Source organism: Strigops habroptila, chromosome 5 (genome assembly GCF_004027225.2).
Source record: "Strigops habroptila isolate Jane chromosome 5, bStrHab1.2.pri, whole genome shotgun sequence".
Taxonomy (NCBI): Eukaryota; Metazoa; Chordata; class Aves; order Psittaciformes; family Psittacidae; genus Strigops; species Strigops habroptila.
The window spans coordinates 11,022,798-11,035,717 of NC_044281.2; the positions used below are offsets into that span (position 1 = coordinate 11,022,798).

Genomic DNA, 12,920 nt, shown 5'->3' on the forward strand with positions numbered 1-12,920 from the left:
AACATGCATTACATTTACAAAAAGGCCAAACAGCCCATCTTTAGATTTGCTTAGTATTTGTTTTGATTGATTAGGTACATATTTTAAAAGACTGAATTATGCAAAAATTACACAGCAATGCAAACTAGCCATAAAATAAATTTGTATTACTCACTTCATAGTGACAGTCTGAGGAAGAGTAAATATTTAACTCTGGAACCCTGCTGTCATTCTGAGGCTGAGCAATATGCAGTTTTGCAGAAATCTCAGTCAAAGATGGAACTCTGAAACAGCAACTCAATTTGTAATTGTTCTCCTTATAATCAAAAACCCCCAAACATGCCATAATCTTCAACAAGTGCGCATAAAGCAGATTTAGTACACCAAGCGTCACCACAAGCTATGAGCAAAATGGTATAATGAACTTGCTTATACTATCACGAAGAACTACATAATACTCTCAATCCACTGCCCCCTGAGCTATGAAGGGACATGGTACTAATGACAATAGACAAGTTTAGCATTAATGTGCACATTGCCTCACAGAATACGCAAATATGCTGAGGAACAAGAATGGGAAGGACAGTTCTCAAGAATACAGTTCAGTTTCCTGCAAGTATTATGCTGTTAGAAAATACAGGGGGGGAAATAGGGAGGTATCCTGAAGGTAGGCAGTTTTCCAACCATCTAAAATCAAGTCAGGTTGTTTAACTGCAATTCATGAGTGACTCATATTTCAAGCCATATCATTTGATTTTGCCAGGACTAGGCTGCTGAAGCAACTTAGGGCTGCTGTGTGATCCAAACCCTGGCTTACAGGAAGAAGCCAGCACCCATAGCAGCCTCTAATCCCCACTCATGAAGGGTCAAAGATTATGCCAAGAATTTCAGACCAGCAAATCTGACTTCCTTTTTGAGCAAATTCGTGAGTACTATTAAACAAACAGTAAATATTCTTAGGAAAAGTCAAAATGACTTTGTCAACAAGGGCAGAAAAGTAAATGAGGAAAAGAGGCAGAAGCCAAACTCATGACTGAAGAAGTTATATCAGAAATACTACCACAACAGGATGCAATCTTCCTTCAAAAACCTATCAAGAAATAAGTTATAATTGTTGAAGTCCTTACTTCGCTACAATTATGGAGTCTTCATGTGACCAGGGTATATGAAGTCTGTAAACACTAGGTTTTCTTTCTGAAATGGAAGAGAGTTAATATAAATTTAAATAAGAACAAGATGTGGCAGCCATCTCCAAAAGCTAAATGCAGGTAAAACAAAGGTGGCATTTAGACCACTATACTGAATCACTGGGCTTGCAGTAACATTGCAACTGACATGGCAATGCCAGTCAGTGCAGTTAGCATTGAACAAAAATGACATTTTTTAACTATTGTTGTTACAGAACAAGACAGAGAGACATCAATGTTTAAAGGCAGGACAGTTATGGGAAAACTTCTGGTTTTCAACACAAAGCTGTAGCTTCAAGCTAATAAATCCATCACTTTTTTTTTTTTTGGAAACAAACTCCTTTAGGATCCAATTTTGTTTCAGTTTATGTAGCTCAACATTCAAATTTGAGCCCCAGAATTAGCAAATAAAAATCCTAGCCAGATGTTCTGTTCTTAAGAAACACTTTCAACATAATGCAGAATCCTACTGAAAGTTCAACTTCCATTTGCTGGGAAGTAAGAAAAACAAACAAAAGAGGACTAATTCCACATTTTCTTTGAGCTGTCCTTCTTAACAGCAAGTGGAAGTGAGAGATATTAGCAGAAACATTTGAAGAGATTACAACAGTATTTCCTAAACCTCACTGCATGGGAGGACTTCTGCTTCCACCAGCTTCTGCCTTGAGAATTTTCCTGGTTTCCTCTGGGATAGAGTTAATTTTCTTTCTAGAGCTGGTGCAGTGCTGTGTTTCAGCTTTAGTCTGAGAACCGTGCTGATAACACACCGATGGTTTAGTTGTTGCTCAGTAGCACTTACCCTGATCAAGGACTTTCAATCTCTCATGCTCTGCCAGTGCAGAGAAGCACAAGGAGCTGGGAGGGAGCAGAGACAAGGCACCTGACCCAAACTAGCCAAAGGGGTATTCCATACCACAGCACGTCATGCCCAGTATATAAACTGGGGGGAGTAACCTGGAAGGCCCAGATCGCTGCTCGGGTCAGGCTGGGTATCGGTCGGCGGGTGGTGAGCAACTGTATTGTGCATCACTTTTCTTTCTAGGGTTTTATTTCTCTCCCTCTTTTTGTTGTCTCCCTTTTCATTACTACTACTATTATATTTTACTTTATTTCAGTTATTAAACTGTTTTTACTCAACCCACAGGTTTTACCTTTCTTTTCCTCACAATTCTCTTCCCCAACCCTCAAGGGGGTCAGGGGTGAGTGAGTGGCTGCATGGTACTTAGTTGTGTTAAACTAAACGGTTAAATCACGACACTTAAATTTATACTTTGGAAGACTTACATTTACCTTTGAGTGACTGGCAGTGGCTCTCTATATAAATTTTGAAAGCTTGATATATCTAGAGCATTAAGAAGAAAAGGAAAAAAAAATCATTTACATTCTCCAAACAGTGGTTACATTACCAAAAAAAATTAAGTAGTATTCTTACTCGGTTGAAGTGCTGGAGCTGTACATTGTAAAGTAAGCCAGTTGAATTTAATAGAATTTTGCTTGAAGAAAGCCCTATAAAGGATGTATTATTTTCACATATTAGATAAAATTATTTGAGCACTCACTGCATCTTCTGATTTTTTTTTTCCAGGAGACTCGTGCTTCTATATATATTAGTCAAAACCCCCACATTTCTTATTTGTCTGTTACTAACAAAAGTAGTATTAACTTTAGTAAAAACAAGCCACAAAAAAAGCCACTCCTGATCATTGGAATTTTTAGGTACATTTATGATCCAAATATTAGTAATATTAGTTTTCCATTTTTTTCCCCAAAGTAATGAGCTATACTTACCAAATGAAAACAGATGTGTTACAGGAATCTGTACTGTTCTGGAATCCTCTTTGAAGAATTCACAGTCCAAAGTATACTGCAATTCAGGATATTAAATAGAGATCTAAACCAAGCGCAAGACCGTAAAGCCTTTGCATTTGCCAGATTCTATTCATGGGCTCAGGCAGAGTCCAGGACACAAATACTGAAAAGCCACCTCTCTGCACTGCACTGATAGGGTTAATAAACGACTGGCAGGTAGTTTGTTCCTGCACACAGCCGTACAAGCTTGGGTAGCTTAAGCATGACTTCCAGGTTACTGTAGCTCTCACCCATTTTCAGCAGCCTTCAAAAGGCTATTCAAACAGCTGAGAATGACCAGAATCCAGTTCACATTCCTGCTTCTGGGGTACATCTTTTTTTTATTGGGGGCACTGGGGAGGTTTGAAAAGGAGAGCAACTTCTCCAAACTCTGGATACAATTTCCTAAGCAAAAAGAACCTTTAGTTTATCTCCCAAAGTTTAATCATGCAAAAGCAGGAATGATTTGTACCATCTCTAATAAGCATTTAGTTCACTTGAAAATTATTTTCCATCCCATTGGAAATCCAGCATTTGTTTACTTTTTAAAAGCAGTTTCCGAGCTTTAACACTGGACTGAAACTTAGCAGGTTACATTTCACAAGTGACCTCTTGTCTATCTTTGCTTATTCAGAATGTTGTATATAACTAATTTAACTGCAAGATGTCTCTGTCAAAAGTATCTTCAGATACAACTACCATCGAGAATTATAATTACTTCAGCTGTGAATAATTTCTTGTTTCATGGATTATTATACTACAGACACAGAGTCTGTATCTGTGATGTAGAAAGGAATGTCATACCTACTTAGAGTTTAAATTCCAGTTCAGTGTTCTGCCATTTTCAGGACTAACTAGAAAGGCCTGCCAGACCCAGCTGGGCAGTATGCAAAGTCTGCTTAGATTCACTGCAAGTGTTCCTCTTACTGGGATCCTGAGAGGCCTTGATGCAAAGACATCCAACTCATCTGTGAGATTCAGAACTATCAAACTTTGCACATGTCAGTCTACCACATTATTTGTGGTCTCAGAGCTTGTAAAATTATCTGTGCCATGCTCCCCTCAATCCATATGTGGTGCCTTCAACTACCTATGGCATTTTCTGCTACCCTGGATAACGGAACTGACTGTTGAAAAAGATAAATATTCATTAACTTAATCAGAATATCACAAAAAACAAGTAAGAACATTAGAACTTCCAATAAGAACCCGACAAACTGGTTTGAGAACGGTTGCTTTGTATGTTTCAAGTACTATCCATGCCTTGCATTTGGGATTTTAAGTGAAGATATTTCTGAGCTTACAGAAAATAAAGTTCCATTCAAACCACACTGGAGTGTAAGTCTATGGTTTCTAACTTAGCACATATTTAATATACTTCCTTTTACTTCCGTCGTAGCATCTGAAAGCTATGAACACACTAAGCAAGCAATTTCTGCATTTAATGTTTTTGTTTACCTTATTGCCAACTGTGGGTGGTACCTGAATGACAATGTGAGACAAAGAAGGATGGTCCTGAAGTTTCAGCATTACAACCTTAAAAGGAAAAGAAAAAAAAAAAGAAAGCCATTACTGAGCATTCCCCTTAGTTTGCCCCTCTCCAGTTCCCAGATGTCCACCTCTTGTACCTCTTCCTCTGGAATATGACTGCATATTCCAGTGCTGCAAACAGAACAGATCCTTCTCCCATGCATGCAGCTACCCCACGAAACACCTCTCCCTCCTACAAGTTATGTACTATCCTTACCTTGGTGGTTGGAAGTAACTCAGCTCTCCAGGATAAGTCAGTAGCTTCCAGGCTGTAAAAATTCATGTACATTAAAGGATGAGCGTATTCATTATGCAAGTATTACGTTATGACAGTGGATTAACACACCAGCTTTTTTCTCTCTCTGTACGGATTCATGAGACTTTAAAATGAAAACAAGTTTGGGTCTACTGCACTTAGCTCCACAGTAACTTATCAAACTATAATCATTTCAAATACTGCAAATCTTGTTTTTGCAAAAACAAGTTAAGTAAAGCTCTAACTTTGTCATACACAAAACATTCAGCAATTATTAGCCATGTAACTCTAGACACATAATGAAAACTCGTAATAAGCTAAAACAGCACTGGCATGTAATGAACACATTTTTATTAGCACCCTTTGAACATCAAAAGTACCAATTTTTCCTATGGGAACATCTAAAACATACCATGTAAATCAAAAATTGTTAGCTGCTGCAGAGCTTGAAGCAGTTCTGAAATGGTATATACTTATACATTGAACTGCAGTCGTTTTAAGTTATGATTTTTAGAATACCAGGATATTTCTCTCTCCCTAAATAAATTGTGTTACATGATCTCAGGATACAGTCCACAGCAAAACCACTATTATTAGATGAGGTTTTAGGTAGCAGTTCTGAACTAAGCTAACCTGCAGTTGATGCTGATCAAAGGTTATACAAAGGAGTAACAGCCAATTTTTCCTTGGATCAGGAAAAAGTAATTATGACATCTGGCTATCCACTGGAGGCAAGAACCTGTGGCTATATACCTCAGCACAGACCCCAGATAAACACTATAGTTCAATTCCACCTGGAAGCTTTCCCTAATCTGAAGGGTTGACTGAATTTACTTTGAGCTTGTTTTGCAAATGTAAGCTAAGCCAGTGTTTTAAATTCATTTTGTAACAATTGTAATGACCCGATTCAAATAATCACTAAACCCACCCACATTTCTAAATATTTTTCATATGACAGTAGGAATTTTGGAATAAGAAAAAATAAGAGATGCTTCAATCTACTCTGTTGAAGGCTTGGAGTGACATTTGATGTTTTCTGTCAAAGGATTCTAAAGAGATGCTTTAGAAGATGTAAAGATGTAAAGAGAACACACAATTTAGGAATCCAGCTCAGCACACAGCGCCCACAAGAGAGCAACAGGAGCAACTTCTCACTGCTATGAAGGTCAGAAACATAGCTTAAATAAGAAAAAGTTTGACTATTCTGCATTCATGCAGTAATTTTAAGAAAACCTATTCTTTACTGTTTTCTTGGTGATACAGAAAGCATGAATTATTCACAGTAAGAAATTTACTTCCCAATCTCTTTCTTCCTAAGAAGGAAGATATTTTACATGATTTAAATTCAAATGTAGTCCCACAAGATCCATTTGAATATAGCACAGGAACTGCTCATACTCACCACATTGGTGAATTACTGTTCATACAGCCATAAATCCAGCTACTTGTGTCCTGTAAAGTCAATACCATAAAAATAGTACATTACATATGTGTGTACCTATATCTATAAATATATTAAAAATAGCAATTCTTTATCCTAAACAATGCAGGAGTTACTGCTGATAATCTTCTCCAAATTTCTACATGCTAGCTCTTTCAGTGCATCACATGTCAGCAACTGTTCTAAAAATCTTCTGATGGCAGAATCTTGTTGCAATTAACTTAGGGAAAAGAGGAACAAACTTCCATATTCATCTCACTCCTTTTCTATTACGTGTGCCTGCGGCAGCTATCACTATAGTGACCAAACTCTCATAAGGATGTCAAATGCCAAAGTGTAAAAGCAAAAAAGATAAACACAGTCTCTCAGATTTCCTCAGTTATTTATAATAAAAGATATCCACCAACTTTTTTCCTTATTTCACAGTGAAGTCAGACTTCTGTATTAACAGCAAGTGATATCCTCCATTAAAAGTCTTACATCATAAGCTTGGAATCACAAGGATGAAAAGATGAAACATGAGAGTGAAAGGTGGGGGTTTCCAGAAATCATTTAAGATAATTTCCATTTGCCACCTTTAAGATATTATAACAAAGGCAAAAGTTATCCTATAAAGCACAACTAAGATCACAACAACTTTGTAGATATTGAAGATACTACTGGAAGAACAACTAGAAAAGCACAAAGAATATACAATCTTTTGTTCCCACAGTGGTGGTGTGAACCTCCTCTTTGGTAAGGGAAGGAGTGGCAACAGGGACAGGCAGGATGGAATGGGAAAGCACCTCAGTTTTTGTTGCCACTGATCTAAAATACGTTATTCTGAAAAGCACATTTACCCACCTCCAGTTTGCCAAGACATTCCATTCACTCCTTTCAAAAAAATATTAAAAACAATCAAAACCATTTTGGTTGAGCTTATGTGTCTTGAGCTAAAAATCTAAGAAATGAACATTATGACCTCTCCTCTCAACAGGGGAGACAACTGAGAAGTTGCTGGGTTTTCATCTGGCTTCCATTCTTCTGCTGCTTAGTGGAAGATCTCTGTAGCCTTACAGGCCCACTTAAATTTTATTATGGGAAAGCAAACTTATAAACAGCTTTCCCAAATTAGAAGTATGGCTGAATCTTGGCAGCATTAAGAATAACTTCTTCATTCAAAACCATCAATACAGAACTGCACTAAAGTGAAAGAGAAAGTCATCTGGGGGTAGCCATAGGAGAGGCAAAACCAAAACATTTAAGGTTCAGATGGCACTGAAGGTTTCAGAACTTGAACATTAAGTGCAACATGATAAAAGAGGAAGTACATCTAACGCAATGTATTAGGTTGTGAACGTAAATGTATGTCAGCAATTTCAACAATTGTTCATTAAACTGTCTTAGAACTGCAGTAAAACTGAATATAAAAAAATTCAGCTTTATAAACAAACTCAAGACATTAAAGTATTTTCTCACCAACAGAGTGTTTTCACAGTAAACATGACTGTATGATTTTCTGTGACTCGCAAGAGGAAATGTGAAATATTTTCCATCCGAATCCTTAAAAGAAAGAAAAAGAATTGCTCATCAGTAACAAAAATAAATATAAAAACACAAGGAGGAAAAAAATGTTACTTACATTGTAAACTGAGTAAGTCCACTTTGAGGCTTTGACTGTAATCCACGTGAAAGTTCCTAAAAATAAATGTTTTTATATGCCACACTGCAGGAACTATTATTCTTGTCTCCAAAATCTTATCTTTTACTTATCGCCAAGGTCTTATCTCTTACCTGTAAATGGCCATAAATTTGACAAGCTTTAATCAACACTCGGGATTGTTACTGCGTAGAATTACATGCAACAGCTAGCATCAGTTACACAGGAAACAGCAAAACTCTAGGATCCATTATATAATTACTATATATTCACTGCGAAATAAAAACTCTATGGATCTTGAAACAAAGCTCTTAAGGCAACAAAATGAATAAGAACCTGTATAGTACTAATGTAATTACAGGGTGACTGATTAAAGCTGACGCAACATTAGAAACAGCCCCAATCTTTGTTCCTGGCTTTTAAGAAAACTAATACAGAAACTTGTGTAGAAGCAAGTCCATGATGAAGTGAACAACATGTACAAGAAAACAGTAACAGTTTAAAGAAATGTCTGGAGAAAAAGAGTAAGACAGAAAAAGTAAGAGATCAGCAACATAAACAGTGCAAGTTGTCATGCTAGAAGGTTAATATCTTTCTTCTATGTAACTACAGTAACAAGTTTATCATGGAAATTTAGCTAAGTGTCAAGAAGTCACCACAAATAGGAAGATGCAAACATGAAATCCAATTTAAATCTATTCCTCCTTATTGTTAAAACCTGACCCAATAAAAAGGCAAACGATCAAGAAAATCAGTTCCACAACCTCTTTGGGCACTTCCAGTGTCTGACCACCTACTGCCTGTGTGTTATCACCGTGCACCTACGAGAAGAATCCAGCCTCACCTCTGCAATCTTTCATTGGGTAGTTGAAGACAGCAACAGAATCCCTCTTAGCAATCTCCTTAGCGTGAAAACCCCAGTTCACTCAGTCTCTCTCTCCCATGTCCTGTGCCCAGGAGCTACCCATTTTGGTGGGTCTCTGCTCCATACTCACTTCAGTGTATGTCAATGCCTAAATGCCTTCTCCTACCAGGACAGCCAAAACGGGACACCGAAGTTCAAGCTACCTTAGTAGTTCTGCAATAGCTTACATTAAGAAAATTCCTGAAATAAAATGGTTTTCTTAAAATAGTTCAGCCCACTTCAGCAAAACCAGGAACACAGCCATGCCCTGTGAAAGTTCTGGTTTGTTCCTAAGACTTTGTGCAGTCAAATTTCTCACCCTTAACTATGCATTTTAGCAGTTACAAAGAAACCATTTGTGTGCAGTCCATTTGACCCTGCCATGTCATGAAAAAAAGGAAGATGAAGCAGATCTGAATATTCAGGATTTCCACGAGTAGCACAAAACTAACACAATGGCTCTACAACACCCATACTATCTCTCACGCAATCATGGGATGTAAGCATATATTAGACTGTACTTTTGACATCCAGCTATTCCCATTTCTGAGATTCTCTATTGGACACCCTGATGTAAATATGCCTCCAGCTTGTCTCCCACAATATAAGCCATATAGAAATGACAGATTTTTGTGTGCTTAAACCACACAAAAGCTCACAGTTTGGGTCTATAACCCATATATCATTTTAGCAATGTCTGAAGAAAGACAAGATGTATTCCAGAAGTTTGTTAGTAAGAAGATGTAACTGTCAACAAGTGAGTATCATTGAATCATGTTCAAAACAAAACTGCTGCTCACCTGTGAGTTCTGTAAAAGCTTCAGGATTTTCCTCAAACATCTTTGCAGGATGTCTCACAAAGTGGTGATTCAGTACAGACATTCTCTTCTTTGGATCCTCAGTTATCTAGAAAGATAGTAAAATAAAATTTGAGAACATGCTCACTTACATAACTGTATTGTTAGCTATGACATGATCATAGCTAATAATACCGTTTTGGGGATGAAAGGCAGGAACAATTGTTACAAGACATGGTACATTTTCTATTCCAAATTCAACAATCTGAACAAATGAAGTGCCAGCAGTAGTCAATCACTGCAATACAGAAAGTCTGAACATGTTATGTGAAATAGTATATATTATATAATATACATAATGTTATATATTATTATATATGTAATTAACATTATTATTATATATCATGTTTTAAAGCATAGCTGAAACTTTGAGAAGTTTTATATGCTTGCCTGCTCAACACAAGGAAACCATTCTATCAGACTTTCTTTATAGACACACCTGCATTCTTCCTGAAATAACACACTTATGCCAGAGATTAGGAAAAATCCTCAGTTATATTTACTAGTCTGAATTCACAAATCCAGCTTACTACATCACACCTTAACGTTTCAAGCATCCAAACAGCTGTAGAGCTACAGTGGGATTTGCTTTTGTCTGCGGTTGGTTGGTTTGTTTGTGGGTTTTTGGGGGGTGGTGGTATTCAAAATAACATTCCCAAGACTAATTTTTGCCTATTCACCTTTTCAGAATTGTGGCATTACAACTGATTTCTGAAAAGTTTTACCCTCCAGCACTCTGTCAGTCAACTCCAGAAAAACTGTACCCCTTTTGTGTCTCTTTAAATCACATGCTAAAGTGAGCACACCTAAGAAACTAGAGAAGTCTGTCCCAAGGAGCCTCAAGGAGAACACCTGGAAGCCTTTCTCTTCTATGTCTGGGGCTCTGCTGTTATGTATTTTCAACCTCTTGGACCTTAACTCCAATTCATGTTTAGTGCTTCATAACATTTCAGAAAGAACAGAGTACAATGGCAGATCTCTCCAACAGCCTTCAAAAGGTAAGATGCAGGGTATTTATTTAGAAAAGCAGTAAATAGTGGTACCTGAAGGTAAACAGACATGCTAGTATTTTACTTGCATCCTATTTTTGCAAATGCTATTTGCAGAAGAACACCGCAAATACATACTGGCCACTATGACACCACCATATGGCTAGAATTATTATGTCCCAGTTAAACTATCAGTTTTTCACCCTTTATAGTCAGAGAAGGTAACTTGAACACACACTGAGAGATCATTCGAGGCTACACAGCTAGCAAGATTTGTTTATCCTGGTTCGAGGTCAACTAAACCTGCTGCATATGGAAGAAAAGTGTAGTCCATGCCCCAGCTATAAAGCATCAAGCAGTCAATAATAAAAACCAAGATACACCTAATTATTTCTGACACATTGGTCAAACAACACAAAGCCAAAGGATTTTTCAGTGACTGGTACAAACCAGCAATAATTTTCTCAGCATGACTTAGAATAATCAAAAAGGAGTTTTCTGTATCATAGGATAATATTTGTCCTGATTAAGCATTCAGGAATGGAAGTAGAAAGTGCGATGGGGAAATATACAGGAGATCACATATACAAACCTGCCTTGTATTTTCATCTATGAGATCAAAAAAAGCTCTAATGGTAGCCAGGATCAATTCTTTGCACCTAGAAGGCAGAATAAGTAAAGTTAAATCCAGAAAGGAAATATCCAGGGGAATAAAAGTGGTCAGAAGAGACACTGCAGTAATATTATGCTGAAGTTATATTACTGTATAATGTGATAACAATAGAGAACAGAGGGATGTAGTCAGCCAATTAACCTTTGTGTCATTAGCTTACCACACTATGGAGAGATGGTCTGTTGAGGCCCAAGCTCTAGGCACAGCTGAGCTCTGTTTGGGGAAGGAAAAAAGTGCAGATTTTGTTAGTATTCAACATTTTAAAATTCTAAGCAAGCCTTTCCCCTCCTTATTTAAACATATTTGCACAATTATTAAAAAGAATAGTGTTTATCTTAAGAGCTTCAGGGACTTGGGTACAACAATGACTTCTTCAGTCAAAAATCTTACAAGTGCTGAAGCACTTGAAAACAGAACTTGTAATACAAAATGTCCAAGTTATCTCTGTTACATAGCAGAGACTACGGAGAAAGGGCTAATAATGGTGTGAAGGAAACTTACCAAAAATTTATTTAAAGACAGTTTCTATGACTAATCTTACTATTTTAGTAAGTGATCCTGGCACACAGGATAGAAAACTGCTGCTGAAAAATCAAGGGCATCCTCAACAGAAAGCAGCAGAACATCACGGAGAAAGAACTGGACAGTTGGAAGCTATTCCTTTGTATAAGTGTATTGCATTGTACTGCATTTTAGGGACTAATAATATCAAAAATGCCTCTCAGAAATGGAGCTCTTCACCTAGTTGTACAATTTGATTCAAGGAAGCTATGAACTACTAATGCATTACAGCTGGTAAGAAAAAAGCAAACCAAACCACAACAAACTAACACCCAACCCAAACCAAAAATGTCCAAATCCACAAAGCACAAAAAACCCAACCCAAACCAAACCCACATGAGAAAGAACTGGTACCAGTCGTACCACTACATGAGCGAGATCTCATGCAAAATTCTGGCACCAACACTCAATGAAAATGAAAGTAAAGCAGATGTAGGGAATGGTTACTAGGACAAAGGGAATGCAGAGTTAATCTTCTTAGCATAGCAGAATCAGAGCTGAGACTATTTATAGACAGCTTTCTGCATAACGGACAGGGAGGTAAACACCAAGGGAATGCAACTATTTTAGACAACATTTCAAGCCAATGTTAGAACAAATACAATTAAGAACTGGCTTGTGCACTAAATGGAAGTTGGAAATTACACATTTTCTCCATACTGGGGAGTGTTTTCCACCTTCTCCCATGTGAGGAACAGGCTGATGGCAGCGGGGTGGAATGACAAACCTACTTTATACATCTCTTGATTAATTTTGGAAGGAGATAGATGCCTGCAAAAGCAGAAGACTGGACTTGATGATCCAGTACATCCTGTCTATTCCTCAAATCTTTGAAAAGCAATGAACACAAAAAGAAGATCCCAAAACAGAGCTCTCTTTTTATAACCAACCAGTCTACTTGTATACTGCACATCTGTCAGTCTCCATATACACATCTCTGGCAAAAATGCTGCAAAATGAAATCTGAGTTCTGGGTCTGAAAAGGTGCAAGAAGGTGGTGAGAAGCAACAGTACCAAGTGATAGATGATTCAAATCAACCCCAACACATACTGTGC

The 12,920-nt window shown here is 37.4% G+C and overlaps 1 protein-coding gene across 3 annotated transcripts in view; it reads right to left on the reverse strand.

Moving 5' to 3' along the window:
* Positions 1–12,920, reverse strand: part of PGAP1 (post-GPI attachment to proteins inositol deacylase 1) — a 39,641-nt gene that overhangs the window by 16,432 nt on the left and 10,289 nt on the right. For all 3 annotated transcript variants that reach the window (XM_030486243.1, XM_030486246.1, XM_030486244.1), the window contains 13 exons: positions 11,464–11,516; positions 11,223–11,289; positions 9,585–9,690; positions 7,863–7,918; positions 7,700–7,783; positions 6,203–6,252; positions 4,762–4,813; positions 4,473–4,550; positions 2,955–3,030; positions 2,599–2,672; positions 2,457–2,508; positions 1,107–1,173; positions 155–263 (listed from right to left, as the gene is read on the reverse strand). In XM_030486243.1, coding sequence (XP_030342103.1) covers positions 155–263; positions 1,107–1,173; positions 2,457–2,508; positions 2,599–2,672; positions 2,955–3,030; positions 4,473–4,550; positions 4,762–4,813; positions 6,203–6,252; positions 7,700–7,783; positions 7,863–7,918; positions 9,585–9,690; positions 11,223–11,289; positions 11,464–11,516 — 924 coding nt within the window. The remainder of the gene's footprint in view (positions 1–154; positions 264–1,106; positions 1,174–2,456; positions 2,509–2,598; positions 2,673–2,954; positions 3,031–4,472; positions 4,551–4,761; positions 4,814–6,202; positions 6,253–7,699; positions 7,784–7,862; positions 7,919–9,584; positions 9,691–11,222; positions 11,290–11,463; positions 11,517–12,920) is intronic.